This window comes from Glycine max, chromosome 7 (genome assembly GCF_000004515.6).
Source record: "Glycine max cultivar Williams 82 chromosome 7, Glycine_max_v4.0, whole genome shotgun sequence".
Classification (NCBI taxonomy): domain Eukaryota; kingdom Viridiplantae; phylum Streptophyta; class Magnoliopsida; order Fabales; family Fabaceae; genus Glycine; species Glycine max.
Genome location: NC_038243.2, coordinates 43,500,667 through 43,523,530, shown reverse-complemented (window position 1 = coordinate 43,523,530; position 22,864 = coordinate 43,500,667). Strand labels below are relative to the sequence as shown.

General features: G+C 29.5%; 2 protein-coding genes, 1 long non-coding RNA gene and 1 other non-coding gene across 4 annotated transcripts; 3 read left to right on the top strand and 1 right to left on the bottom strand.

The window, feature by feature from the left end:
• The first annotated feature begins 2,833 nt into the window (after window positions 1–2,833).
• LOC100800502 (endo-1,3;1,4-beta-D-glucanase) lies at window positions 2,834–7,337 on the top strand. The gene is made up of 7 exons (XM_003529555.5): window positions 2,834–3,225; window positions 3,327–3,348; window positions 3,978–4,104; window positions 4,356–4,446; window positions 4,570–4,659; window positions 5,791–5,894; window positions 6,862–7,337. Exons 1-7 carry the CDS (start codon window positions 3,075–3,077, stop codon window positions 7,000–7,002), a joined length of 726 nt encoding a protein of 241 aa, XP_003529603.1. The 5' UTR covers window positions 2,834–3,074; the 3' UTR covers window positions 7,003–7,337.
• Window positions 7,338–11,287: 3,950 nt separating this feature from the next.
• On the bottom strand, window positions 11,288–11,380 carry MIR1513A (microRNA MIR1513a). Its single transcript, NR_048621.1, has one exon. It is a non-coding gene; the product is annotated as a microRNA MIR1513a (primary transcript).
• A 2,408-nt stretch (window positions 11,381–13,788) lies between these two features.
• On the top strand, window positions 13,789–15,228 carry LOC100799973 (40S ribosomal protein S15a-1). The gene is made up of 4 exons (XM_003529554.4): window positions 13,789–13,948; window positions 14,068–14,209; window positions 14,311–14,471; window positions 14,896–15,228. Exons 2-4 carry the CDS (start codon window positions 14,077–14,079, stop codon window positions 14,992–14,994), a joined length of 393 nt encoding a protein of 130 aa, XP_003529602.1. The 5' UTR covers window positions 13,789–13,948; window positions 14,068–14,076; the 3' UTR covers window positions 14,995–15,228.
• Window positions 15,229–17,492: 2,264 nt separating this feature from the next.
• Window positions 17,493–18,671, top strand: LOC106799388 (uncharacterized). The gene is made up of 2 exons (XR_001389082.3): window positions 17,493–18,155; window positions 18,339–18,671. It is a non-coding gene; the product is annotated as an uncharacterized lncRNA (long non-coding RNA).
• Window positions 18,672–22,864: the final 4,193 nt, after the last annotated feature.

Genomic DNA, 22,864 nt, shown 5'->3' with positions numbered 1-22,864 from the left:
AATTTTTATTGTGTTGCATAAGTCGGTATATATATATATATATATAGAAGAGACAAGAAATATAGAGGGCTTTTTCCATAAACTCTTAAAATCTCTTCCAACATTTTATCTAAACAGATTCTAAGTTGTTTGCTTTTATTTATGTTCTTGCTATAATTTAAGTTGAGGTTGATACTCGAGGTTGATGTTTTTATTCAAATTCTTGTCAGACCCTGCTTATTAGACACACATGTCAATTTTCATGCACATGCATATAAGTGTGCCATGTAATGTAAGTGCTTAATGTGTTATTTAGGTAATTAGGTACAATCTGGTTCATAATATACTTGAGATTGTATATTTTGTTTTCAACTTAACTGATTCTTGACCACATTTTGAGCTCGCTCTTCATGCTCAAATCAATTACGATTTTATTATTAGCAGAGCATTAGAACTCTCACAACTTATGAAAGTGCAACACCACATAAAGTCTGTCAATTCTCTTCTTCCTTGTACACAATTTTCTTATTTATGCTTCCGACAAGTAGAAAAATTTTCACTTTTTTGCAAGGTTAATCTTTAATCATATAGTAAGCGATCCCAATTTCGAATACCCAAAATTCCAAGAAAATATGTTAATGTTGCTGTCATGCCCTCATGTCAAACTTCTCTCATTTCTTTCTCCATTTACCGATGCACACTAATAGTAACGTGTTCCTGGCTATGAAGTGGTAGATTGTAAATTACTTTCTTTATTACCTAGTAAACCACATCTTCTCCCATGCATTCGTACACCATATCATACGACAAAGGACAATTCATTACCTTATAATATTAATCACAATTTTTCACTTATCCCTTATAATATTAATAGTGAGTAACAGAGTTATAAATAAATTAATGATGTTAAGTTAATTTTAAATAGGATGTGAGAATTGTTGTAACCCCTAATGCATGCTTTTATTCTTACAAATCTAAAAAATAGTAAGAATTCAAATGATTATTTTTAAGGATAAATTATAATTTTAGATCCTCTTTAATTCTTGATATGCAATTTTGGTCTTTTTTTGGCAATTTGGATCTTTTATTTTTTTAAATTTCAATTTTGATTTAATTTTTAATTTAGCGTACATTTATTTCTTCTATTTTTTATATTGTAATTAAATAAATTTTATGTAATCTTAAGTGAATATATTAGTTACACGGTTTAATTAAACCAAAACAAAATAAATAAACATATAAAAAAATAAAGATTTAACTAAAATTACAAATTTTTTAAAATGAAATAAATCTTTCTAATTTTGATTTCAAACTTAAATTGACTTAAATTTTAAATACTATGCATTTGTTTACCAAATATAGTCATTATTGTGTAATACTCTACCCATAAATTTTTTTGTCTAATACTGTTTCGATGTGATCCTTTGAATAATCTACCACAAGAATGTGTTGAAAGGTCAAGTAAACCATGCATATTTGTGTTCTAAAATATTTTTAAAACAATCCTGAATTGTTAATATTTTAATTACTAATTTTAATGTTATAAAAATGAATATTCATTTTTTACTATAATGTTTTTTTTGTTACTAATTCGACTATATAATATAAAGTTCATTAATAATGATAAATAATTAATATAATAAAAAAAATTATCCTTAAAATCAAAGACATATAACAACATTTACAACATCTCACATATCCTATTCAACTTAAATTCCCTTATAATTAATATAGTAGTTAGTTTCATAATATTAGCAATCATTAGAAATATAGAAGCTGAGGTGAGATCGCACGCAAACTCCTCCAAAAGACTGCAGGTTAAAATGGGACGTGGATGATTCTGTCACCCTTAATGGTAAAATTGGACAGGGGTGGATGTGTTACTGGTTTTGTGAGAAATATTGGAGCCACTGATGTATTCACGTCAAGCCATTCATATAGTAGCCTTGCATGTGCATCTGATCAAGCATTTTTTCCAATAGAGATTGGATGTTGCGTCTGAAACATGTATTCAGGGCGAGTAATTTGTGCTGCTGACTTTCTAGCAAAATTTCAACATTTGCTTCTTTTAATATTAAATTAAACACCTCTTTCAATGTACTAATTAAAGTTTAAGAAAATGCCGAAAGATCAGAATATATAGATGAGTTCTTAGTGTTTACACTGCTCAATTATTTGCTCGCTAGTTACCAGACAACATTGGGTGTTACTTTCAGTGGTTAATTATATTCCACTTGCAGAACTTGGAAGAAACTGATGTGCAGGTAAAGGTAAAATCCTGCAATGTGACACTGTTCTTTCAAAAATAATTACAAACGACTTTCAAAACATTATACAATATTTTATTTTTGAGTCAATATAATTATGTTTATAAATATAACTGTTACTTTATTTTTGTCTTTGGTGTGGCCATGACAACGTGATCGACAAAAACGGTATATTAATTATTTAAGTTTTAAGGAAAGAATTGAAGATTCTTTCATTGTAAAACTAATGTGGATGCGAAATCCCGGCTTGAATTTTTCTGGAGGCTTCAACTGAGGGCATAAAATTGACAAAACAAGGCCATGTCTTAACTGGTGGCTGCGGAATTTCAGCAGTGGCACGTGCATTTCAAGTTGAGAGTTGAATACAGTGTACAATAATTCAATTAAAAATATGATAAATGTTAGTAACCTCAATATTAAAGATTGATTTTAAGAATTTAATAGTAAACTTTTATTATAAGAGTATATCTCTATTACATTCCTGTTCCATTCGGCTTTAATAATTTAATTAAAATAAAGGGAAAAAACACAGTTTGGTGTGATGAACACCGACAACTTTGATTTCCACGATTTACAACAGCAGCATATCTTTCCACCCCAATTGCACTAAAACTACTTTTATCAAAGTTTACCCTTCAGCCGTAACAAGTTCAAACAATTTTAAAAAAGCTTTAGTAGTAAGAACAGTTTTCACATTCACCTCACACTCATCATTTCCAACCACATAACCTTAAAAAGGTTGGCTCTTTTTTCTTCTTTCATCAAACCATTTAAACCTTCTGCCGCCACCAAGAGGCATAGCTGAAGAATACTGTGAGAGAAAGAAAAATGTTAGGAAAAGAGTGCTACACAAACCCGCCATCAATCCTAAATTCCTCTAGTGCGGTTGGCCATGTTATCAATATCGGTGGTGTTAATTCTTACGTCACTGGTTCCCCTCTCTCCATCCTCGCCATAATTCTAGTCTCTGATATTTTTGGTATTCATTAGTTTTTTGAATTCCTTGTTTGGTATATCTAGTGCTTGCTTCTATTGTAGCCAATATCTTCATTAACTTCACATGTTCAATTTATCGTGCAGGATTTAAACCACCACTTTTAAGGTATGTATGGTTAATTCTCATGTTTGCTTTCGATGCCTAATTTACTAAGTTTTTATGTTTTGCTTATCTGCTCGACAGCTGGAGCAAATCCATGTTTCCTTGGATACTATTGTTCAATCATATATAGGCTTATGAGAATTTAAAAGTTGGCCAAAATATGCTTTAGGTCCTTTATCTTTTGAAACTTAAAAGATTCATTTTGGTCCCTTAATTTTCAAATTTGAATCAATTTCTCCTCTGTAAACCATCAGCTAGCTCATGTGTTTTAGCTAGCGGTGATAAATTTTTAATTTTGGAAGGGGAATGATTGAAAACTACATGTAAGTGTAGTTAATTGAGTCGTGATTCATTTAAAACAAATGTCTTATACTGTATATAGAATGTTAGATCCTAGCTAGATTTTTAATCTCCAAAGATGGTGCATTTTTTATATAATTACTTTTTTTTTCCTATTGGGATGTCTTGTTTTCTCCTACAATTTTATTTATGTTTTGGTATGTTATCCACCTAGAGAATGGGCTGCTTCATTCTGCTGAATTGCTGTCTTTGCCTATTGTCTTTTTCTCTTTTTATGATACTAAATGCAAAGTATTCTCCTGATAAATAATACTCTGTTATATATTGTGAAGGAACATTGCAGACAAGGTTGCAGCTACTGGGTATTATGTCGTGGTTCCTGACTTCTTCAATGGGGAACCCTATGATCCTGAGAATGTGAAAAGGCCGAAAGATGTTTGGTTAAAAGATCATAATCCGGTTAATTCTTATCTTTCTTAATAATACTTGGTTTTTAATGATTGATTTAGCAAGAAAAAAAATGGTGTTTCGATTTTTCAAAATTCAATCTTGCTGTTCTTATTTGATTTTTCTTATCTGATTTTGCAAGAGGATTCAGATGTTTGACTTCAGTTGTAACTCTAATATTATGATTTGTTTCAGATGTATAAAAATTATGACTTCTTTTTAAATTGTTAATAAATTCTGATGCATACATATTATATTTTTAGGAAAAAGGTATTGAAGTTGCAAAACCTGTTATTGAAGCCTTAAAAAGTAAAGGTGTCTCTGCTATTGGAGCTGCTGGTTTTTGTTGGGGTGGTGAGTGCCTTCTACCTATCTGGTGTTCTTTATCTCTTCTCCTTTGCGTATCTTGCAATTTCAGCTAACACTAGGTATGACTATAAACTCACAGAATGTAATATGTTTTCTTCTTTCTCTCAGCTAAGACCGTTACCAACCTCGGGAAATCCAAACATATCCAAGTTTCTGTGCTATTACATCCATCATATATCATAGTGGATGACATCCGTGGTATGAGTTTTCAATGTTTAGATTATTTCTTAATTTACATGTTCTTTGTTTAGGGTTCCCATAGTATCTTCTAAGAAAAAAAATTACTATAGTCAGAGCTTCTTGTCAATTGTCATGCATCAATTTAAACAGGTGTTAATGCAAGAGGTTCATCTCTTCCCAAGTGGTCATTTGTCTTCATGCTTAGCAATACCTAGTGCTTGTTAGGAAAAATCTATTTTCATCAAGTTATAAACAACATTTTTGGCTAGTTATTGTATCTGTATATTATCTATTGAGTGACTAGTTCAGTAGTTCCCTTTCTCTTTCTCTTTTCTTATCAGAGATTAAGTTGACATCTGCTGTTCTGTCATAATATTACAATTAGTAAATGTTAGGATTTACTTTTTGTGTTTGGAAAAGTTTATTAAAAAAAATTCCATGGGAAACTTCTGGCTGATAATGTTTTCCCATAAAAATTTAAGCAAAAGGAAACATTTTCCCAATATTTGATTTTAATATAGAAATAGATTTGGTGACAATTTTGGATTAGACCATGAAACTCCTTGTCCCCAACTGTCACATCCCACTTTGGGGATGATTTAAAAGTTTCAAGATCATTAATGATATTTTTGTTTGAAAGATGAGCAAAACCTGTAACGACAATAGTGGGTCTGAATTTTTTTTCTAAAATCTCCTTTCCTGTTGTCTTTGACTCTAATCCAATGCATGCAATGAGTATATTTTATTGTGAGCTTTTACGATACATACTCTTTCACTTGGCTTATTTGAATGGTTGAATAAAGATGTAGAAGAAGCAATCAAAAGCGAATTTCTTAAATCAGTAACTGAGATATTTGTATTCTACTAACAGTTAATTGTCAATCAGTTTCCTGATTGAAATATATTGCTGCTGGTGCTGGGATTGGTTTATAACTCGGTGGTAGGAATTTAAGGCACTAGAGTATCTTTCTTTTTGTTGGGCCTTTACGTGGCATGTTAGCTATGCTTGAATACTTATGCTATGTATTTTTTTTTTAATCGAATGTACTGTTACTGCTTATAGCAAACATCAAGGTCTCTAATACAATTCTTTCCTTGGCCTTTCAAAAAAAATAAAAAAAAACAGTTAATTGTTAATCTTACTTTCAGGTGTTGAGATTCCAATTGCTATACTTGGAGCTGAGAATGACAGAGTTGCTTTTCCTCCAAAGCTTGCAGAACAATTTAGACAAGCCCTAAAGGCTAAACCTCAGGTCAGATGAATCTTATTTTCTCTTTGTGGTTATGTACTGTCATTTTATATTACCTTGATGTATTTGCTTATGCTATCATTTTGTGGTAATTGGTAACCACACACAGAGTAATATTTTCTTGTTTTTAGAATCCGTAACAAGTTTTTTGCACTAGTTATTTTGAGCTTGAAAAACCTGACTCATTAACTATCATTTTAATTTTCGGTTAGAATAACAAATTTTGAAGTGAAGAGAAAAGGGCCCCAATTTGCTAATTAGCTTTGCATTGGATGCATAAACTGCAGAATGCATTTAATACTACCATGATCAAGGAGTTCTGAAATTTAAAGAAAAATCTTATTTGATTCAGATTCCTCCATTGTTCAAATTGTGGTGGAATGTACAAACGTTCAAATACACTCATAGCCACAGAAAATCATGTATTGAATGCTACTTACCCTAACACAACATCTCTAATCTCTCTGCCTCAACCACATTGGAACAAACATGTATATGAACCGGAAATTATTTAAGATCAAAATGTGCGTTATCTTGTGTTGTACTCGTGTACTGCATTGTAGTTGTTGCCACTTAGGTTTGTCATTCCACTAAGGCACTAATTGTAGGTCTGATAAATTGGTTTTAAGCCTCTTTTTCTTAACATTCCATTCTGGTAGACGTCCACTAATTGCCAGGGTGTCACCATTATCCTCTCATTTTTGGGAGCCATTGTTTTCTTTTTCAGACATACAAGTATGGTTAGCTTTTACACATTTTTTTTCTTGCTATCTATGCTTAGGAAAAACTTTGCGTACACATGTACAATTGTGCATCGGACTAATCAGAATTGGCAATTAATTTAACACTTTTTAGTTATCCCAATGCTGTATTTGTCAAAGTAGTTTCTTTTTATGGTCATTAATGGGCACATTTTCTCAAATCTATATTGTAGCTGATCACTTTGTGTACCAATTTTGCTTTTGTGCAGATTGATAGTTATGTAAAAATATTTCCTAACGTCTCACACGGTTGGACAGTGAGGTACGACCCTAAAGATCCAAAAGCTGTAGAGGCTGCAGATAAGGCTCATCAAATCATGATAGGTTGGTTTCATAAACATTTAAAGTGAGAAATCTTATGTGATGTTTGATCCACCAGTGAAGTCTCACTTAAATAAAACAACGGTGGATCACAGTGGGTGGCCGGCAATAAATGCTTTCACTAATTGAAGGCAGATTGTGCTCCTTTGATCTCGAAACTGTAACGGTTTTTGTGGATTTCCATTTTCATTTCCTTTACTTAGTCTTGCTATTTCGATCCTGTTTTGACAAGAAAAATGTATTGTGGAAATGGGAACAACTAGCAGATCGATGGTTGTGCTTTTCTTTTCTTTTCTTTTAAATTCATGTTTCCATCTGCAACAACCTTCTTCAGTTCGTAACATCAAATGGGCCTTTTCTTTTATTTTGGTTTATGGTTGCTCAATTCTCACCTGACTCAATAAGTGGTAATTCAAGTTTTACTTTTGCATATATAATCTTAAAATGAACCTAACAAAGTTGCATATAATTCAAGTTCTGCGTTATCACAACAGCCATATTGGTGATATATTATAACATGAGTGTACGTTAGGTTAAAGTTGGCAAACTTGATTTTGAAGTAGTTTTGGCAAAATATAAGGGTGCAAATGTACTCTTAGAGATAGCCAAGTATGTCACAAAACTAAGTTTACTCTCCAAATTGAGTTTGGAACACCCCAAACAAAAATCCAAACAATAGCCTTAGTAGGCTGCTTGTAAAAAGAACATTGTCTTCATGTCTGAGAGCATACTGCATCATCATTCATCCACATAAGTTCAAATTTTTTACCAAAAAATGCGAGCATTGTTCCATGATAATATTTTTCTAGTGTTCTTAAAATCACAAACTAACAGATATTTTTGCTTTTTTTGTTTCTACCACATTAGATAAAAGGGTATCTGGTTCAATACCATTATAAAACGCATACATACGTTTGCGCAATCTTTTGTACTCTATTTTCTTAGCCACTCCTTCCAGATGAAGTTTACATTAACCTTTTTAAAAAAACATTTCCAGTGACATCCTCTAACGTCTTCCATATGTCACGTCCAGAACATGAGGGGGAAAGTAGCAAGCCTTTGGATAGTCTCTAATCATCACAGGGCATCCAATGAATGCCTCCAGTTATACAATGCTTATATGTTCACTCCGCAGATCAAAACCAGATTACACCTATGAATGCGATCAGAAAAATATGAAAAATACAAACAAATCAGAAGCACCTTACAAGTAGAGTCATTTTGCCTAAGAAAAATAAAGCTTACACAACAATGACAATCAAATCTCGAGTCATTAGTTGGGCAGCTATAAGGATAAATCTACGACATGTAGACATTGAGAATAATAGTTTTAGCAGATGACAGATTCTGAATGAAATGCATGCTACAATTGGACGGGAGATATCCAATGGGTGGGGGTGGGGGGAAACAAGAGAGAAGTTACAAGACATTCTCTTGATCTCTCAACTAAGCAAACCCACACACATAAGAACATTCTCAAGAAAACACAAAAAGTTAGCAACACATCAAGCTTATTAGTACAAACCAACTTCTTAAAAGGCACATAAGAACCACACAAAAAAAAACTAAGCCATAAACAAAAACAAGATATAATGATGAACCAGAAACCTTTCAAGAATTAAGCTGGACGTTAACAACCAATTCTTGAAAAAGATGGACTTCTTAGTATCAAATGCTCCAAAGCTATATGTGTAAACCAAAAGTAAGTAAAAAAACTAACTAAAGGATACGTGATCACTAACTTCAATACCTAAGCTGGGACCAACTTGACACCCCACTGCAATGTAAATGGAAGAAATAGCAAGAAAACGAAAGGGTGAGAGAATCATCCCAGGTATAACTTCCCTATTGATTCCATTGACACTAATGCAATATTACAAACCACATAATACACTTTCCCCACACCTAAAAACACAGTAAGAGCAGAAAATTCATATTGTTAAACAATTTAATCATTAAGAAAGGCTAAAGATTAACAAATTTAATTTTATTAGCAAGTAGCATTCAGCCTGCTAAAATAGGTAGAGTAATCCATGCCTCTCTAGTTCACTGCTTGGCTACTTGATATTCATGGCTCTCTCTGTGCGTGCTGCAGATAGTTCAAAATGTGAAGTTGCGAAGTGCGGATCGGAAATGTGAGAAAGCCATGACTTAGTGACACTTTTGAATCGGAGGAGAGACTTTGACGGGCAACCTCAAAAGAATTTGATTTATCATTTCCTGTGGCGTCTCATGCTCCGCGCCTGCCTCCTTCGTTTTAACATAATAGTAATACATATATAATAAATATAAGAAATGCAAATTACAACTATTCCTTCTCTAATAGTTTTCTCTTTTTTTATATTTTACTATATCTAATATGAGTTTAATGATCATATTATCGTCCAATCAAAATTTATCGATGATTTTTAAAATAATTATTATAAAATTTAATAAATTTATCATATTTAAAAAAAATATATACTCTTTGAGTATATAACCATTTTTTTCATGCAATAGTTTAATTATATAAATAAGAAAAAATAGTAATATATAAATCATTAAGATTTTTTAAATTAATTTATATTTATCATTAATAATTTTTTTAGTATATATTTGTATGTATCAACAAAATTAATATACAAATTATCACCAATTGTTAGTGAGATTATGATTAAAACTAAAATATATCAAAAGTAATTATATTGAGATAGTCCATTAAATATCTTATCATAAATTATATTTGAAAAAAAAAATATACATTAATCATGTAAAAATTTTTACTTATTCAATCATAATTCATCCTATATGATAAATTTATTAACTTTTAAAATAATTTAAATAGTAATTTTGATTAGATAACATTATAAAATTGTTTTAGGCTGTGAATACATAAATATTAAATTCTAAACAAAGTTTACATATTTCTCACCATATTTAAAAACTCAAATTCTTAACTTTATTTTTTTTAATAAATTCTTAACTCTCTTAATGATATCACTCTTAATAAAGTGACATATAATTATATTTATACATGATAAAATAATGTTATCAGCTGTATTTATCTATAATTAAGATTTACAAATTTCTTACATAATTTTTAATTTAATGAAATGCTATACTTTAATTAATGCCTTTTTTAATTAAATTTAATATTGAAATTTTTTATTAGTTTGTCAAAAAAGCACATTAAAATATTTCATTTCTAAAATGTTAGTAATGAGATTTTTTTATGATTCAGAAAATTAACAAGAGAAGTTAATCCTTGACATGGAGACTACTACAAGCATTTGATAATAAAAGTCAGATTAAGAAAAGGAGCACACTGCTTCAAAATAATTAACTTATCAAAAATAGATCCAGATATAAAAGATATAAAATAAATAAGGGATTAAAAATTGGTAAAATAAGGATTAATTTTAAGTAATAAAAATAAATAAGAGACTAAAAATAGACAAAAAAAAATTAAAAGAAGTAAGATTGTTGATATAAAATTAATCAAGGATTAAAACATAAAAAAATTTAAGAGAATAAAAATTTAATCAACTAAAAGAAAACCTTAGGATCTTTAAGTAATGTTTAAAAAAGACACACAAACAAAAAGGTTTTAATTTAGGGTGTAATATATTCCCCCATTAACTAAACAACTATATTCCTACTTCAAGCAAATTGTGCACATTCTCATGTTATCACACAATTAACAACAACATATCAACCTTAGTACAAACCAATTTCTTGCACATAATAAGAACCACACAAAAACCTAAGACATAAACAAGATATAATGCTAAACCAGAAACCTATGGAGAACAAATCTGTTGTAACATGTGAATAACCGATTCTTTTAATGGGTTACCAAAATAACAGAGAAATATGGAAAACGTAAATCTCATGGTGGATGACTGAATAGGCGACCAATATATAGCTCTGTGAACACCTATGATACGAACATTATAATTATAAGTATTGGCAAACATAAAGTCGAGCTTTGAAGCAGCAAAATTATAATAATAAGTATTGAGAAATAGAAGGTTGAGCTTTAATGCAACAAGAGCAGAATCAACGTGAAGGGGGTGCATTGAAGTCTATGGATAGCATTTAAGGAGCAAACAGGAAAAAGATCCTCTGCAGTTTTGAAATCTCAGCTGTTAGTTATTTTAATATTTGATAAATTTAATGTATAAAATATAAAAAAAAATATGCATGAATGGTTAGATCTGTAAGCTGCACATTCCAGTTTTATTTAACCGGAGAGGATCGAGTTCGGAGTATGAACACAAAGTCTCTGTGTGCGTGTGTGTGGCAGCTAGTTCAAAATGAGATATTGCAAAGTGGGGATTAGATATGAGAGAAAACCATGACTTATACACATTTAAAACTAAGATTTCAATGTGTGTGTAAGTCATGGCTTTCTCTCATATCTGATCCTGTTGCAGATGCACCACAATCTTTTGCGTTCTGTTTTTTCCTATGTGACTGAATCTCTTCATTTTTAAGGCACTAACTAACTTGTACTTGTTATATAGCAATAACTCAGATTCACACAGAGGAGATATAGGAGACTCAAACTCACGATTGACCAAGCAAAAGCTAAGGAATAGGTCTTAAGGCAATAAGAGAAGGCCTTCGAGTTGGCCCAACACAAAACAGCAAGCTTTACACTCTCCCCAATTGCTAACCTACTCCCATTTTACTTTTTTATATACATTTATCTAGATAATCTTTTTTTTTTCCTTTTCAAAGATTAATCCTACCGCATTTCACTTTACTCCCCCTTTGGTTTCTCCACACTAGTTGAAAATATTTTGTTTATCCATTTTCATTTGTGCGGCTCGTTTGCGGAAAATGTGCTGATCCTTTGATTGTTCTAGCCTGTTGTGTGTGAAAATAATAAGAAATTTGCAGAAATAGAAGCATAAAATCTAGACATACAAACTTGTTGTTCTAGCCTTTGACTGTATTTGTTGCAGCCTGTTATGTTTTAAATTTGAGACTTTAGTTAGATTTGACACTTTTGTATGTCTCAAGGTTGGTACATGCCTACATGGTGATGATTGGATGAACCAATACAGAGTATCACAATAAACATTGCAAAAAATGAAAAAGCAACTGATTGACAATTATGCTAATCCATTGCTGGTTCTATACAGGATTACACACTCTTAGCATTATAGGAATTAGCAGATCATAGTAGATATGTTACAATTTCTGTTCTAGGTTATGGCTTTTAATGATCTTCATTGCAGGGATGTTCTTCGATAGGGGGAAAGAACACTGTTTCCAGCAAAACTAACACAAAAGGACACGCTGTTCGGCTGGTGCAACTGTGCACAGAAGAACATTTTCCCTGGAAACATTAGTTAGTGCCTTCAAATACGGATTCTCTTTTCTATTGATATAAATCTTGCCCAAAATTGTTTCCTGATTCTTCCGAATTTCCTTTATATATTTGTTTAACTGTAAAATGGTGACGACAACTTCAACATAGTAATTTGCTTATATTATGCTTATGCTAATTGCTAAGGGAAAAGAGGCAAGCAGTACCTCTCTATATTGTATTTTTTTAATTAAAAAAAAAAACAGATGGAGGTTAAATGAGAGTGCGTGGCTATTTTTTTTGTAAAAAAAGAAGTTAGTGGGTATTTTTTCTATGCACTTTAAACTATGTTAGTTAAAAGATTTTTTTATACATTAATGTAAGTTAAACGATAAAATATTTCAAAAAATATGGAGATGAAAAGAGGGTATTACTATTATAATAGTTATTTATATTGGGAAAAGGAGGAAAAGTGAATATTGCCTCTATAAATTTGTTAAAAAATGGAGCTTAAACGAGACTGTAGTTAGTGGGGTAATTTTTTTATATATATACAGTTAAAAAATAATAGTAATGTAGTTTTATAATGTTAGTTAAAGGACAAAATAATCCCAAAATATGGAGAGAAAAAGTGAGACAGTGAGCATTGCCACTAGTGGAAAACATACACTGCTAAATTTGGTTTTTAATATTTTTTTATCTTTTAAGAATTTAATATGATTAACTTGATGAGACTTTCAAAAACCACAATGGATAAAGAAGTTTAATGAAAAGTGAAGAACAAAACAGTATTTTCTTTATATATATATATATATAATTATATTGACCTCTGCAATGTTTAGTAGAATTGTAGATGCTCATTGAGTTAACTTCGTAACTGATAAGAGTAAATAATTATTTCAATCTCTCTCTTGGTTACGGGGAGGGCCTAACAGTCCAAAGAAAGTAAATACTGCCAATTTAATCTTTAAAACAAATAAATTTTTGAAAGTGTAATTGATCAATCACATTAGTCCAAAATATTTTAAAATGTGATTTGAGTAATAATATTAATATATATATAGGGATCAAAACGGCATTAAATTAAATAGTTAAGTTAAAAATTTAGATGAACTTCTTAAAAAAAATAGATGAAACAGATAAAAAAAATTAATAATTTATTTGAAATTGTGTAGTTTAACGCACTGAAATGACAAAGTCTTAAACTCTTAAGGACCTAAATAAATATTTTTCAGGATAATGTATGAAGGCACGTGCGCAAATGCAATATAGGAAGGCTTACAATCCAAAAGATTTAGTGCAATGGTGTAAATGTTTTATTTATATTTACATGAGTAGAAACAATTTATTCAGCAAAGAGAGTATTTAAATGTTATTCTTTTGAACCAACTATAAACACGTTCAACAGTGAGATTAGTCTGTAAGCTATGAGTTGGAGGACATTATTCTTTAAATAGGAAAAAATGTAAAAATATATATATATAAGAAGGCCTACGAGATGGCCCAACAAAAATACAGCAAGTTCAGGCCCAAATATGGCCCAACAAGAGGTTATGAAGCTCCTAAACCCTAAATATACAGAGTCGTGAGTCTACTTATTTGCGTGTTTTCATCGTTGTCGTTCAGTTCTGAACGGAAAAGCACCGTCGCACCTTCCCTGAGGCTTCTCTTGTCTGTCGGTAAGATTAACACTATTCTCTCTCTCTTCATAAAGTGGTTCCATTCGGATTGTGTGATTTGGTTTACGCCGCTATAATTATAATAAATTGTTTGATTCTAATTGAAATTTGCGTCTCAGCGAGTGACCATGGTGAGGGTTAGTGTGCTGAACGATGCTCTGAAGAGCATGTACAATGCTGAGAAAAGGGGAAAGCGCCAAGTCATGATTCGGCCATCCTCCAAAGTCATTATCAAATTCCTTTTGGTGATGCAGAAGCACGGTATATCTCTCAGTAATCAAAGTTTTTATTTTTATTTTCTGTTTAATTATTATAGTTTGTGTATTGAAATTGTTGTTGTGTTCGGGTGATTTTTTGTTTAGGATACATTGGAGAGTTTGAGTATGTTGATGACCACAGGGCTGGTAAAATCGTGGTTGAATTGAACGGTAGACTGAACAAGTGTGGGGTTATTAGTCCCCGTTTTGATGTCGGCGTCAAAGAGATTGAAGGTTGGACTGCTAGGCTTCTCCCCTCAAGACAGGTCAGTTAAAGTTATTTTTTTCATACCCTTTTGTGTGCTGTGTTCAAATGCATGTTTCTATGAACTTTATACACACCATGAGGTGAGGTCTTACATTTGTATAGTGCCATGGAATAAGAGCTTATCTGTGTTACCATTTTGTTAAGATCAGAACTATGGTCCTTCATATAAAAGGGTTTGATTCTTCCTTGTGATGATTGTTTTACTTCTATGTTGTGAAATTTTTATGCAAGGATTGAGTTAGATTGGTCAAGTCTGATTGCTTATATACTAAGGTCGATTTATTTGTAGCGGTGCCGTGACTTTAACTCGCTCAATATCATCAGATTAACCATTGAACTATACTGATTGGTTACTCTGTTATGTTGAATACAAATGGTTCCTCCACTTATCCCTTACCTTTTGATTTATACTAATTTTGCAGTTTGGGTATATTGTATTGACTACCTCTGCCGGCATCATGGATCACGAAGAAGCTAGGAGAAAAAATGTTGGTGGTAAGGTACTGGGTTTCTTCTACTAGAGTTTAATTTCGATTAAGAGGATGTCAGGAATTTCAATTGAGATTCATGGATTGTAATGGAGGATATGCTAGGCCCCTAGTAATATCAAGCATAGCAGGAGCTGTTTTGTGATGTTCCTTATTTTGTTTGCAAAACCAAGTTGGTAACTATAACTTTTATTTTCTTTTATCATTATTTTTCTTTATACCAAAATGTACTGGCCAAGTTGTTTTAAACAGTGAGAACTTTGATTAGAAAGTGGGAGCATGGCGATGTTTGAGTTGGTGTGGGCGAGTCATGATATTTCATTGAATAGATTGAATTCTCATGTTCAAAAACCACTATTAAATTATGCTGATTCGAATTTGATATTAAAAGGAAATTTTCAAGCTATTTCCATTCTTTGGAGCAGTCTCTGAAGTTCTATGAACCCCTTTTTTAGATAATTAAATACTGTGAAGTTTGAATTTCTAAACGACAAGCACTTAACTATCAAATAGACCCTCCAGGAAGGCATTCACGTTTCACATCAATTAGTAGTATGTGTAAACTATAGAGTGCTATATAATCAATTACTGCTTAGCCTAATCAGAAAAGTGATTTCTAGCCATAAGAATGTACATCTTTTAAAGGGGTGTGGACGAACAGCGTTTTTGGATACACTTTCTGTGACGATTGAGATGATTTTTTCCGTCTCATTAAAAGCTACCAGTTCTGGTCTATTTTGCGTATTTTATTTTTCATTCCTTACACGGCATGCTGTAGCAGTATGGTCAATTGTCCAATTAAACCGAGTCCTACTTAACAAAGGTCTTTAATAAAAAAAATATAAAAGCTTTTGATAGATTATTTTTATAATGAATTTTGATAGATTTTATGTAATATTTTAGTATGATGTATAGATATTCCATTCATCTTCACTCAAACTTTTGAGACTTTTTTAGACATTTACTTTCCTATCTGTTATCAAACTTTTATTTGATCTTTGCAAAGTATCTTTGAAGTATGATGCTCCAAACTAAGACTAATTTTGTAATTGATCAAAAGTATTGAAGATTGTAAAGATGCTTTAGAATCCTATTAAAAAGTCATAAGTGTGGTTAAAAAAAATCATATTCATAAAATGTATTTGACTATTTGTAGTTCTTGTATTAGAGACGAGAAAAATTAAATCTGTCTTTTTTGGTACATATCTTTGTTTTTATTTGGTTTGAAATTTTGATATAGTCATTCATTAAATCCAAAATCATAACTCAATATGGGATAAGATTGGTTCTATCGATATATATTGAAGTTTCTGATATTCAATTACATTAAACCATTGAATTTTTATAAAATTAAAAGCATAAGAGAAGAAAAGAGAATATCCAAATAAAAATGAATATGGGAAGAGTAGAGCTGTACAGGTCTAAAAAAGTAGGTAGACTCATACAATCATACGTTAGTAGGGGATATTATTTACAAAATTATTACTTATTAAATAAAAATTATTATTACACAATCATAAATATATATATATATATATATATATATATATATATATATATATATATATATATATATATATATATATAATATTTTATAATAATATCGAATGAGGTTGGGAAACATAATGCCTGAATTTGTCCTCCAATTATGAGGGGTTTAATTTCTAACTAGCAGCAACACTTGTGGGTTACACAATCTGAACCTTTTCTTGTAAGACATATTCTTAAATAATGAATATTCAAAGAAGAGTGTTATGATTGATTAATTTATGATTGCTCATATTTATTTCATTATCTTTTTGTTTATTTTTTAAAAATTATTATAGTCAAGGATTATGTACCTTTAGCTTTTTTTTATAAGAACAAGTTATTATAAATTTTATACTATCATTTATTTTTTATAAAATTGATCAGATATAATAATAATAAATAAAAAATAAAGAAATTCTAACTTATGTAAAAACAAGATGATAAAAGTATAAGATCTTACCTAATGGGTGGAAGGAGAGAAAAATATACAGTAAAATCTTATATATAAAAGATTAAAAAAAAATATTAGTAAAAACTGGAGTTTTAAGAAAACTAATCAGTTACTTGTTCGAATAGTTGCGCTCGTCTTTATACATGTTTTAAAATGAATTTATGTATATAATTATTTATTTAAAATTAAATAAAGAACATATGAAAAACTAAACATTAAAGCAGTATAATTTACTTATATTTACAAACATCAGAGTTAATCTCATTGTCCCCGTGATTTTGATAACTTTTTTTTGTATTTATATTTAAATATAAAATAATGTGAAACTGAATGGAATTAAATTTTAAAGTAAACATTTTAAATTACAAATGATTATATGATTTAAAACTATCTCAATTTTAAATTTGGACAAAAATATTATAAATTTATTTCTATAACTTTTATTGAATAAATTATTTTTTATGCATTTTTTATTTTAAATTAATTCAAATATTTAAAAATTGAAGATTAAAATCACGTTTTATTAACTAAATTTTTTTGACATGTCATATAATAATAAATTAATAAGAAAAAGAAAGAAGAAAATAAATTTAAAAAATGAAAGGTAGAGAGAGAAAAAAAAGTGGGAGATTATTCCAAAGATTGACACGTGCAAAAATAGGTGAAAAAGTAAAATTGGGAGTAGATTTTTAATTAAGGATCCACTAGATTAATTTTCTTATCATACTGTAATAGATTGCAATAGAAGCTAAGCATCTCAAAAAATGGTGGGATAGAATTAATTGAGTTTGAAATAAAAAAAAAAGTGAGAAATTCTGGTTTAAAAATTAAAATTGGGTCCTGCTTTATGATTAGCAGGGTACTAAAACTTTTATTCTCATTTTTCTCTCTTGTCTTTTATTTTTATTTAAAAAAATATAGAAAGACACTATTCATGCACCTTTTGTTCTCCTAGTCATTATGAATATAATATAATATCATTTACAAAATTATCATACACTAAATCCAAAAAAAAATATTATTAACGCAGAGTTATTAGAAAATAGAATACTGAATGAGGCTGGGACACACAGGGTGCGATTTTGTCCTGAATATATATGGAATTTAAATTCAGACAGGAAGGAACAGATTATGCACCCTGACCTGAGCGTGAGCATCTCGTATCTCATATGTTGAGGTTGCCGGTGAAGTCTACTCTCCGTTTTAAGACTGTGTAAGTCATGGCTTTCTCGCATCTCTGATCCACACCTTGCAATTTCACATTTTGACCTGCAGAACGCACGGACTTTAGACTCTTCTATTCCTGAAATCCTATCCATAGACATCAATGCATCATTTTATGATTATTCTTTCTGCTCCCAGAACCTTTTGGTGACCGATTTGTAGGTTCCTGCAGGGTTTTTTTTTTTACTTTTGGACTGCAATCAAAGTTCTTGCATCTTCAATCCATTTACAGGTGTTCACCCAGATGAGCATGTGATCCATGTGGAGTATTATTTCTCACTCAGAGGCAATGCGTGGAAAGAAATTGAACCTCCCTATTTGTCTTACGAGGGCTGCTCTGATCGTTTTGTTTCGGATTTCGGCTTGTTTTTCAACGGTGTCATTCATTGGTTGGCTTCTCGTCAAGATGTATTAAAACATGTTATTGTTGCCTTTGATTTAACCGAAAGGGATTTCTCAGACATATCTCTTCCCGTTAATTTTGTGTATGCCAGCTTTAAACTTTGTTTTGTGAGGAAGACCATTGCTGTGCCTCTTGATAAGAAGAGATGGCCGACCTACAAATAGATCTCGTCGCTAACGTTAATTTTAACGTAAATTATAATTAAATATTAAAAAATTAAATTCAAATCATTTATTTTATAATTAATATAAAAAATTTCTTCAATTAAATATTTAAATTTATTTATTTATTTGTGTTTTATTTGATTGGATTCACAAGAATTGAGTAATTAGTTTTTCAATAGAAGGAAATGTTAAGCTTTTTGATTTCTTATATTTTGTTAGCCTGTTCCAATTTGATTTGGTAGTTTGACGGGAATTTTTTTGTTTTTGTATTTTTGGATCCAATTTTTTCCATTATGTTTGTATCTCTAATAGTGTGAAAAGAAAATTTAACTTTAGAAAATTGTTTAAGAATAGTGAGATTGAGTTTTTAGATCATTTGCCTTGAGATTAGTCTCTTCTATTTTTTTATGGAGGCAAAGGATATAATTCAACAGTAAATTGTCATCAAAAAAATATTAAATTGTTTGTCTTTTTGACTACTTAAACATGGATTAATTCATAAATAATTGGATTTTGATTATTAAAGAATCGAAACTTTACAAATAAAGTTTGAGAATTGACATTCCATTATTATTATTTTATATGTATATGGTTATAATTATTTACATTCTCAATGTGCGTATAATATAACACAAAAAAGACTATTAACTTATATATATCACCTTGGGAGACTCAAGTATGGTATAGATCATCTCGAAAAGATTTGCATAAAATATTTGTCGTAAGAAAAAATCTTAATTCTTTCAATTTTTTGGGTTTAATTTGAAAAAGTTCAGATTTTCAAGAAAAGAAATTATATATCTAAAAAGTAACTCTCCATATCGGATGATTTTATGTTATTAGTACAACATTTTAACCAACTGAATTAATAAGTCAATTATATTATAAAATAATTAATATTTTTATATATAACACTAAAATTTTTAATATATATTTAATATACTTGTAAATTTATATAATAAATTTTGTGACAATTAAATTTTATTTAATAATTAATTTATATACATACATAAATTGTAAATAAAAATTATAGATCTAATAAAAAATTATATATGTAAAAAAATACATTATTAACATAAATTTATTAATGTATTTTTTTGAATTTATTATAATTAATTTTAATCTAATAATATATTTTTTATATATATAAATTTTAAATAAAAATAATAGATTTTATAAAATTCGTAAGTCGCATAGAGATTGAGAGCTATGGATTGATAATTCGTAACAATTTTACATAATGACAAAATCAGAATTATACATTTTATGTTATATGTACCAGTAATTTAGATGGTGCATAAACCCTCTCCTAAGTCTGCGGTTTATGGTGGCATGAAGTAGTGACTTGTTGGTGCTTGTATGACGTCTGATTGTGCTAGGTCTGGCATAAGTCAAATTCATAATAGTAGTTCCCCCAGTCGGTAACTTGTGGTGACATGAGATTCTGACTTGCTGATGCTTATATGACTTTGAGTTAAATCTAGAACACATTTTTAATATAAAATTCATGTCTAATTTAATTTAGGCATACATCTTTTTATTAAGTTCAACACTTCAAAACCAATTTATCCAATTTTAAAGTAAAATGTGATAAAAAAAAATATATAAAAGCAGGTCATGCAGAAGAAACAAAACTGTCTGCCTGTCTATTTGAAAGAAAAAATTGGAAAGCGTCACATGAGAACCTGTCTATTTGAAAATGTGAAGCCTTTTCTACCCACAGCTCACATCTACAACGACTATGCTGGAAAGGAACATTTGGGCCTCTTTGTATGTTTCTAGTTTAGCTTTTTCAAAAGAACAAATACATGAAACAAAATATTGAGGTTTCAACTTTGAACACATTATTTTCTCCTTTTTTTGTTTATCTTGTGGCCTCGATTAAAAGTTGGACATATATAAATATAATTTTTTCAAGGTGAATGATGTGATAATTGAAAAGATTTACATCAATGAACCATGAATAATCACATAAAAAAATTTAACAACACACTTTAATAAAAAAATCTTAAGATTCAGATTTATAAATCTTCTCCTCACTTATATATCTAACTTTTTCACGATATGGAATTTCACCTCACACTTTTACTTCAAGACATAGAATATAAATCATGAATATTCACCCAATTCACTGAAAAAAGATCAGAAAGGTTTTGGATGTCGAGCACCAGCATAATTTGAACCTAGCTTGCTTATATGGCGTAACTTCAAGAATGCTGCTATGATTTGCTCGATTTATTTGGTTCGGGAGATTTTATATATAATTCTGTAAGAAAATTCAAATAGTATATAAGATTTCTGTGTTGGGTTACAATGTTTTTGCCTTATTCTAGTATTTTCATAATACAAATAAGAGGCAGGCACATAGTATTATGAAAATACAATTGATGACTGACGGTGCAACAGTGTGGCTTATAGGATAATTATGACGTGTTAGTGTTTTGAAAGATTAACAATGCATGAAATAATTAAGATAAAAGAATAATTAAACGCATAATACATCAACAACAAATAAATGAAAAAATCTTGGAACAATCTCACCTTCGTGATAAACATATATAATCAGTTAAGTTACAAGAGAAATTATTAAAGTTTAAGAAATTATATTTATAAGAGAAATAATATAAAAAATATCAACAACTAAATAATAATAATAGTAGCTTGGAAAAGTTACATCTTCATAATAAAAAAAATTATAATTGGAAATTGTAAATTAAATAATATATCAAATTTAATATAATTAACTTAAAGTTTACGATATTTTTTTATTAAATCAAATAATTTTAATTTAAAAATCGGTTCAGATAGATAAAAAGTGTGTTCGAACTCGAAGTAAGGCGGTAGGAACACGCACAGTAGTGCATTGCGACGCTCACGTGCCTACGTCATGTGGTGGGCCCGCTTTTATTTTCTCGCTAGCTACATTCTCTCTGTCAACCGTCAGAAAGCGTGTGCAATATCATTTTCAGTAATAATAACATTACTATTTTATCTTTCAAATAATAGAAGAAGAATAGTGTACAGACTGTATACAATAGGGCATCTCATATTATGAGCAAGTGTGGCTAATTTTTGTACTAACGATTAGATTGATAATTGGTATAAAAAGTTGAAGTTTGTGGGAATAATTTGGAGTCTAGTAGGATAATAAAGATTTTAATTATGATTGTTATAAAAAATATTATTATTTACTCTTGTTTTATAATAATCATTGTTTAAGAAAAAAAATGATATAATAATTATTATATTAGTTTTTTAATATAATATTAATTATTTTTATTGATATTCTTTATAATATTAATGATGAATAAAAAAAATTAATGATCATAAGATTAATTTTATAAAATCATTTTTCTCTTTCAATAATTGATAATTTTTCTTCATCTATGTAAAATAATCTATGATGATAATTATAATTGGATCAATGAAGTAACATTTTAAGAGAAGAAAAATAAAGATACGATAAAAAATATTATGTAAAAAATATTTTTCTTATCTTCATACATATAGTCAAAGAGACTAAAATAACTCTTACACTTCCTATTTTAGCAAATATATAGAAATTTAAAAATACAAATTAAAATTGAATTTTATAATAAATAAATATTTTAAAGTTTATAAATCACATTTACATTTTTAATAAACAATTTATATTGTGATGCAAAATGATTTTTTAATTATTTATTATTTCTTTAAATAAACAAAGATGAAGAAAACAAATTAAGAGATAAACAATCAAGAAAATGAAGTATATAGATAAAAATAAAAGAAGAATGATTTTTTTTTGTAATGCAAAAGAGAGGAAGAACGATTTGATATGATTAAAGGAAAAAAAATGTTTTTGATAGGAAACTATTAAATATTGTTTTACAAAATTTGATACTTATTTTCATTTATTTATTTTTGTTATAAACCGTAACCTAGTACGTGTTTTTTTTTTATCCTTTTTAATTTATCCACTTTCTCAATTTATTTTCGGATCACCTTCTCATCTGCATTCAATATTAATAATCATAAATGAGTCGGACATGTACAACTTTTTTGGTATTAGTCATGTACCAATTACTATCAGCTATGAATTCACCCAACTCTCTTCCACGCAACGCCTTATGCAAGAACAGGTTTCAATGT

Bases quoted from the DNA above. Each gene is read 5' to 3' on its own strand.
- LOC100800502 (XM_003529555.5), top strand. From the start codon at position 3,075: ATGTTAGGAAAAGAGTGCTACACAAACCCGCCATCAATCCTAAATTCC. The intron at 4,105-4,355 runs GTTAATTCTTAT...TTATATTTTTAG, and splicing joins GGTTAAAAGATCATAATCCG to GAAAAAGGTATTGAAGTTGC. The intron at 5,895-6,861 runs GTCAGATGAATC...GCTTTTGTGCAG, and splicing joins CCCTAAAGGCTAAACCTCAG to ATTGATAGTTATGTAAAAAT.
- LOC100799973 (XM_003529554.4), top strand. From the start codon at position 14,077: ATGGTGAGGGTTAGTGTGCTGAACGATGCTCTGAAGAGCATGTACAAT. The intron at 14,210-14,310 runs GTATATCTCTCA...TTTTTTGTTTAG, and splicing joins TTTGGTGATGCAGAAGCACG to GATACATTGGAGAGTTTGAG. The intron at 14,472-14,895 runs GTCAGTTAAAGT...CTAATTTTGCAG, and splicing joins GGCTTCTCCCCTCAAGACAG to TTTGGGTATATTGTATTGAC.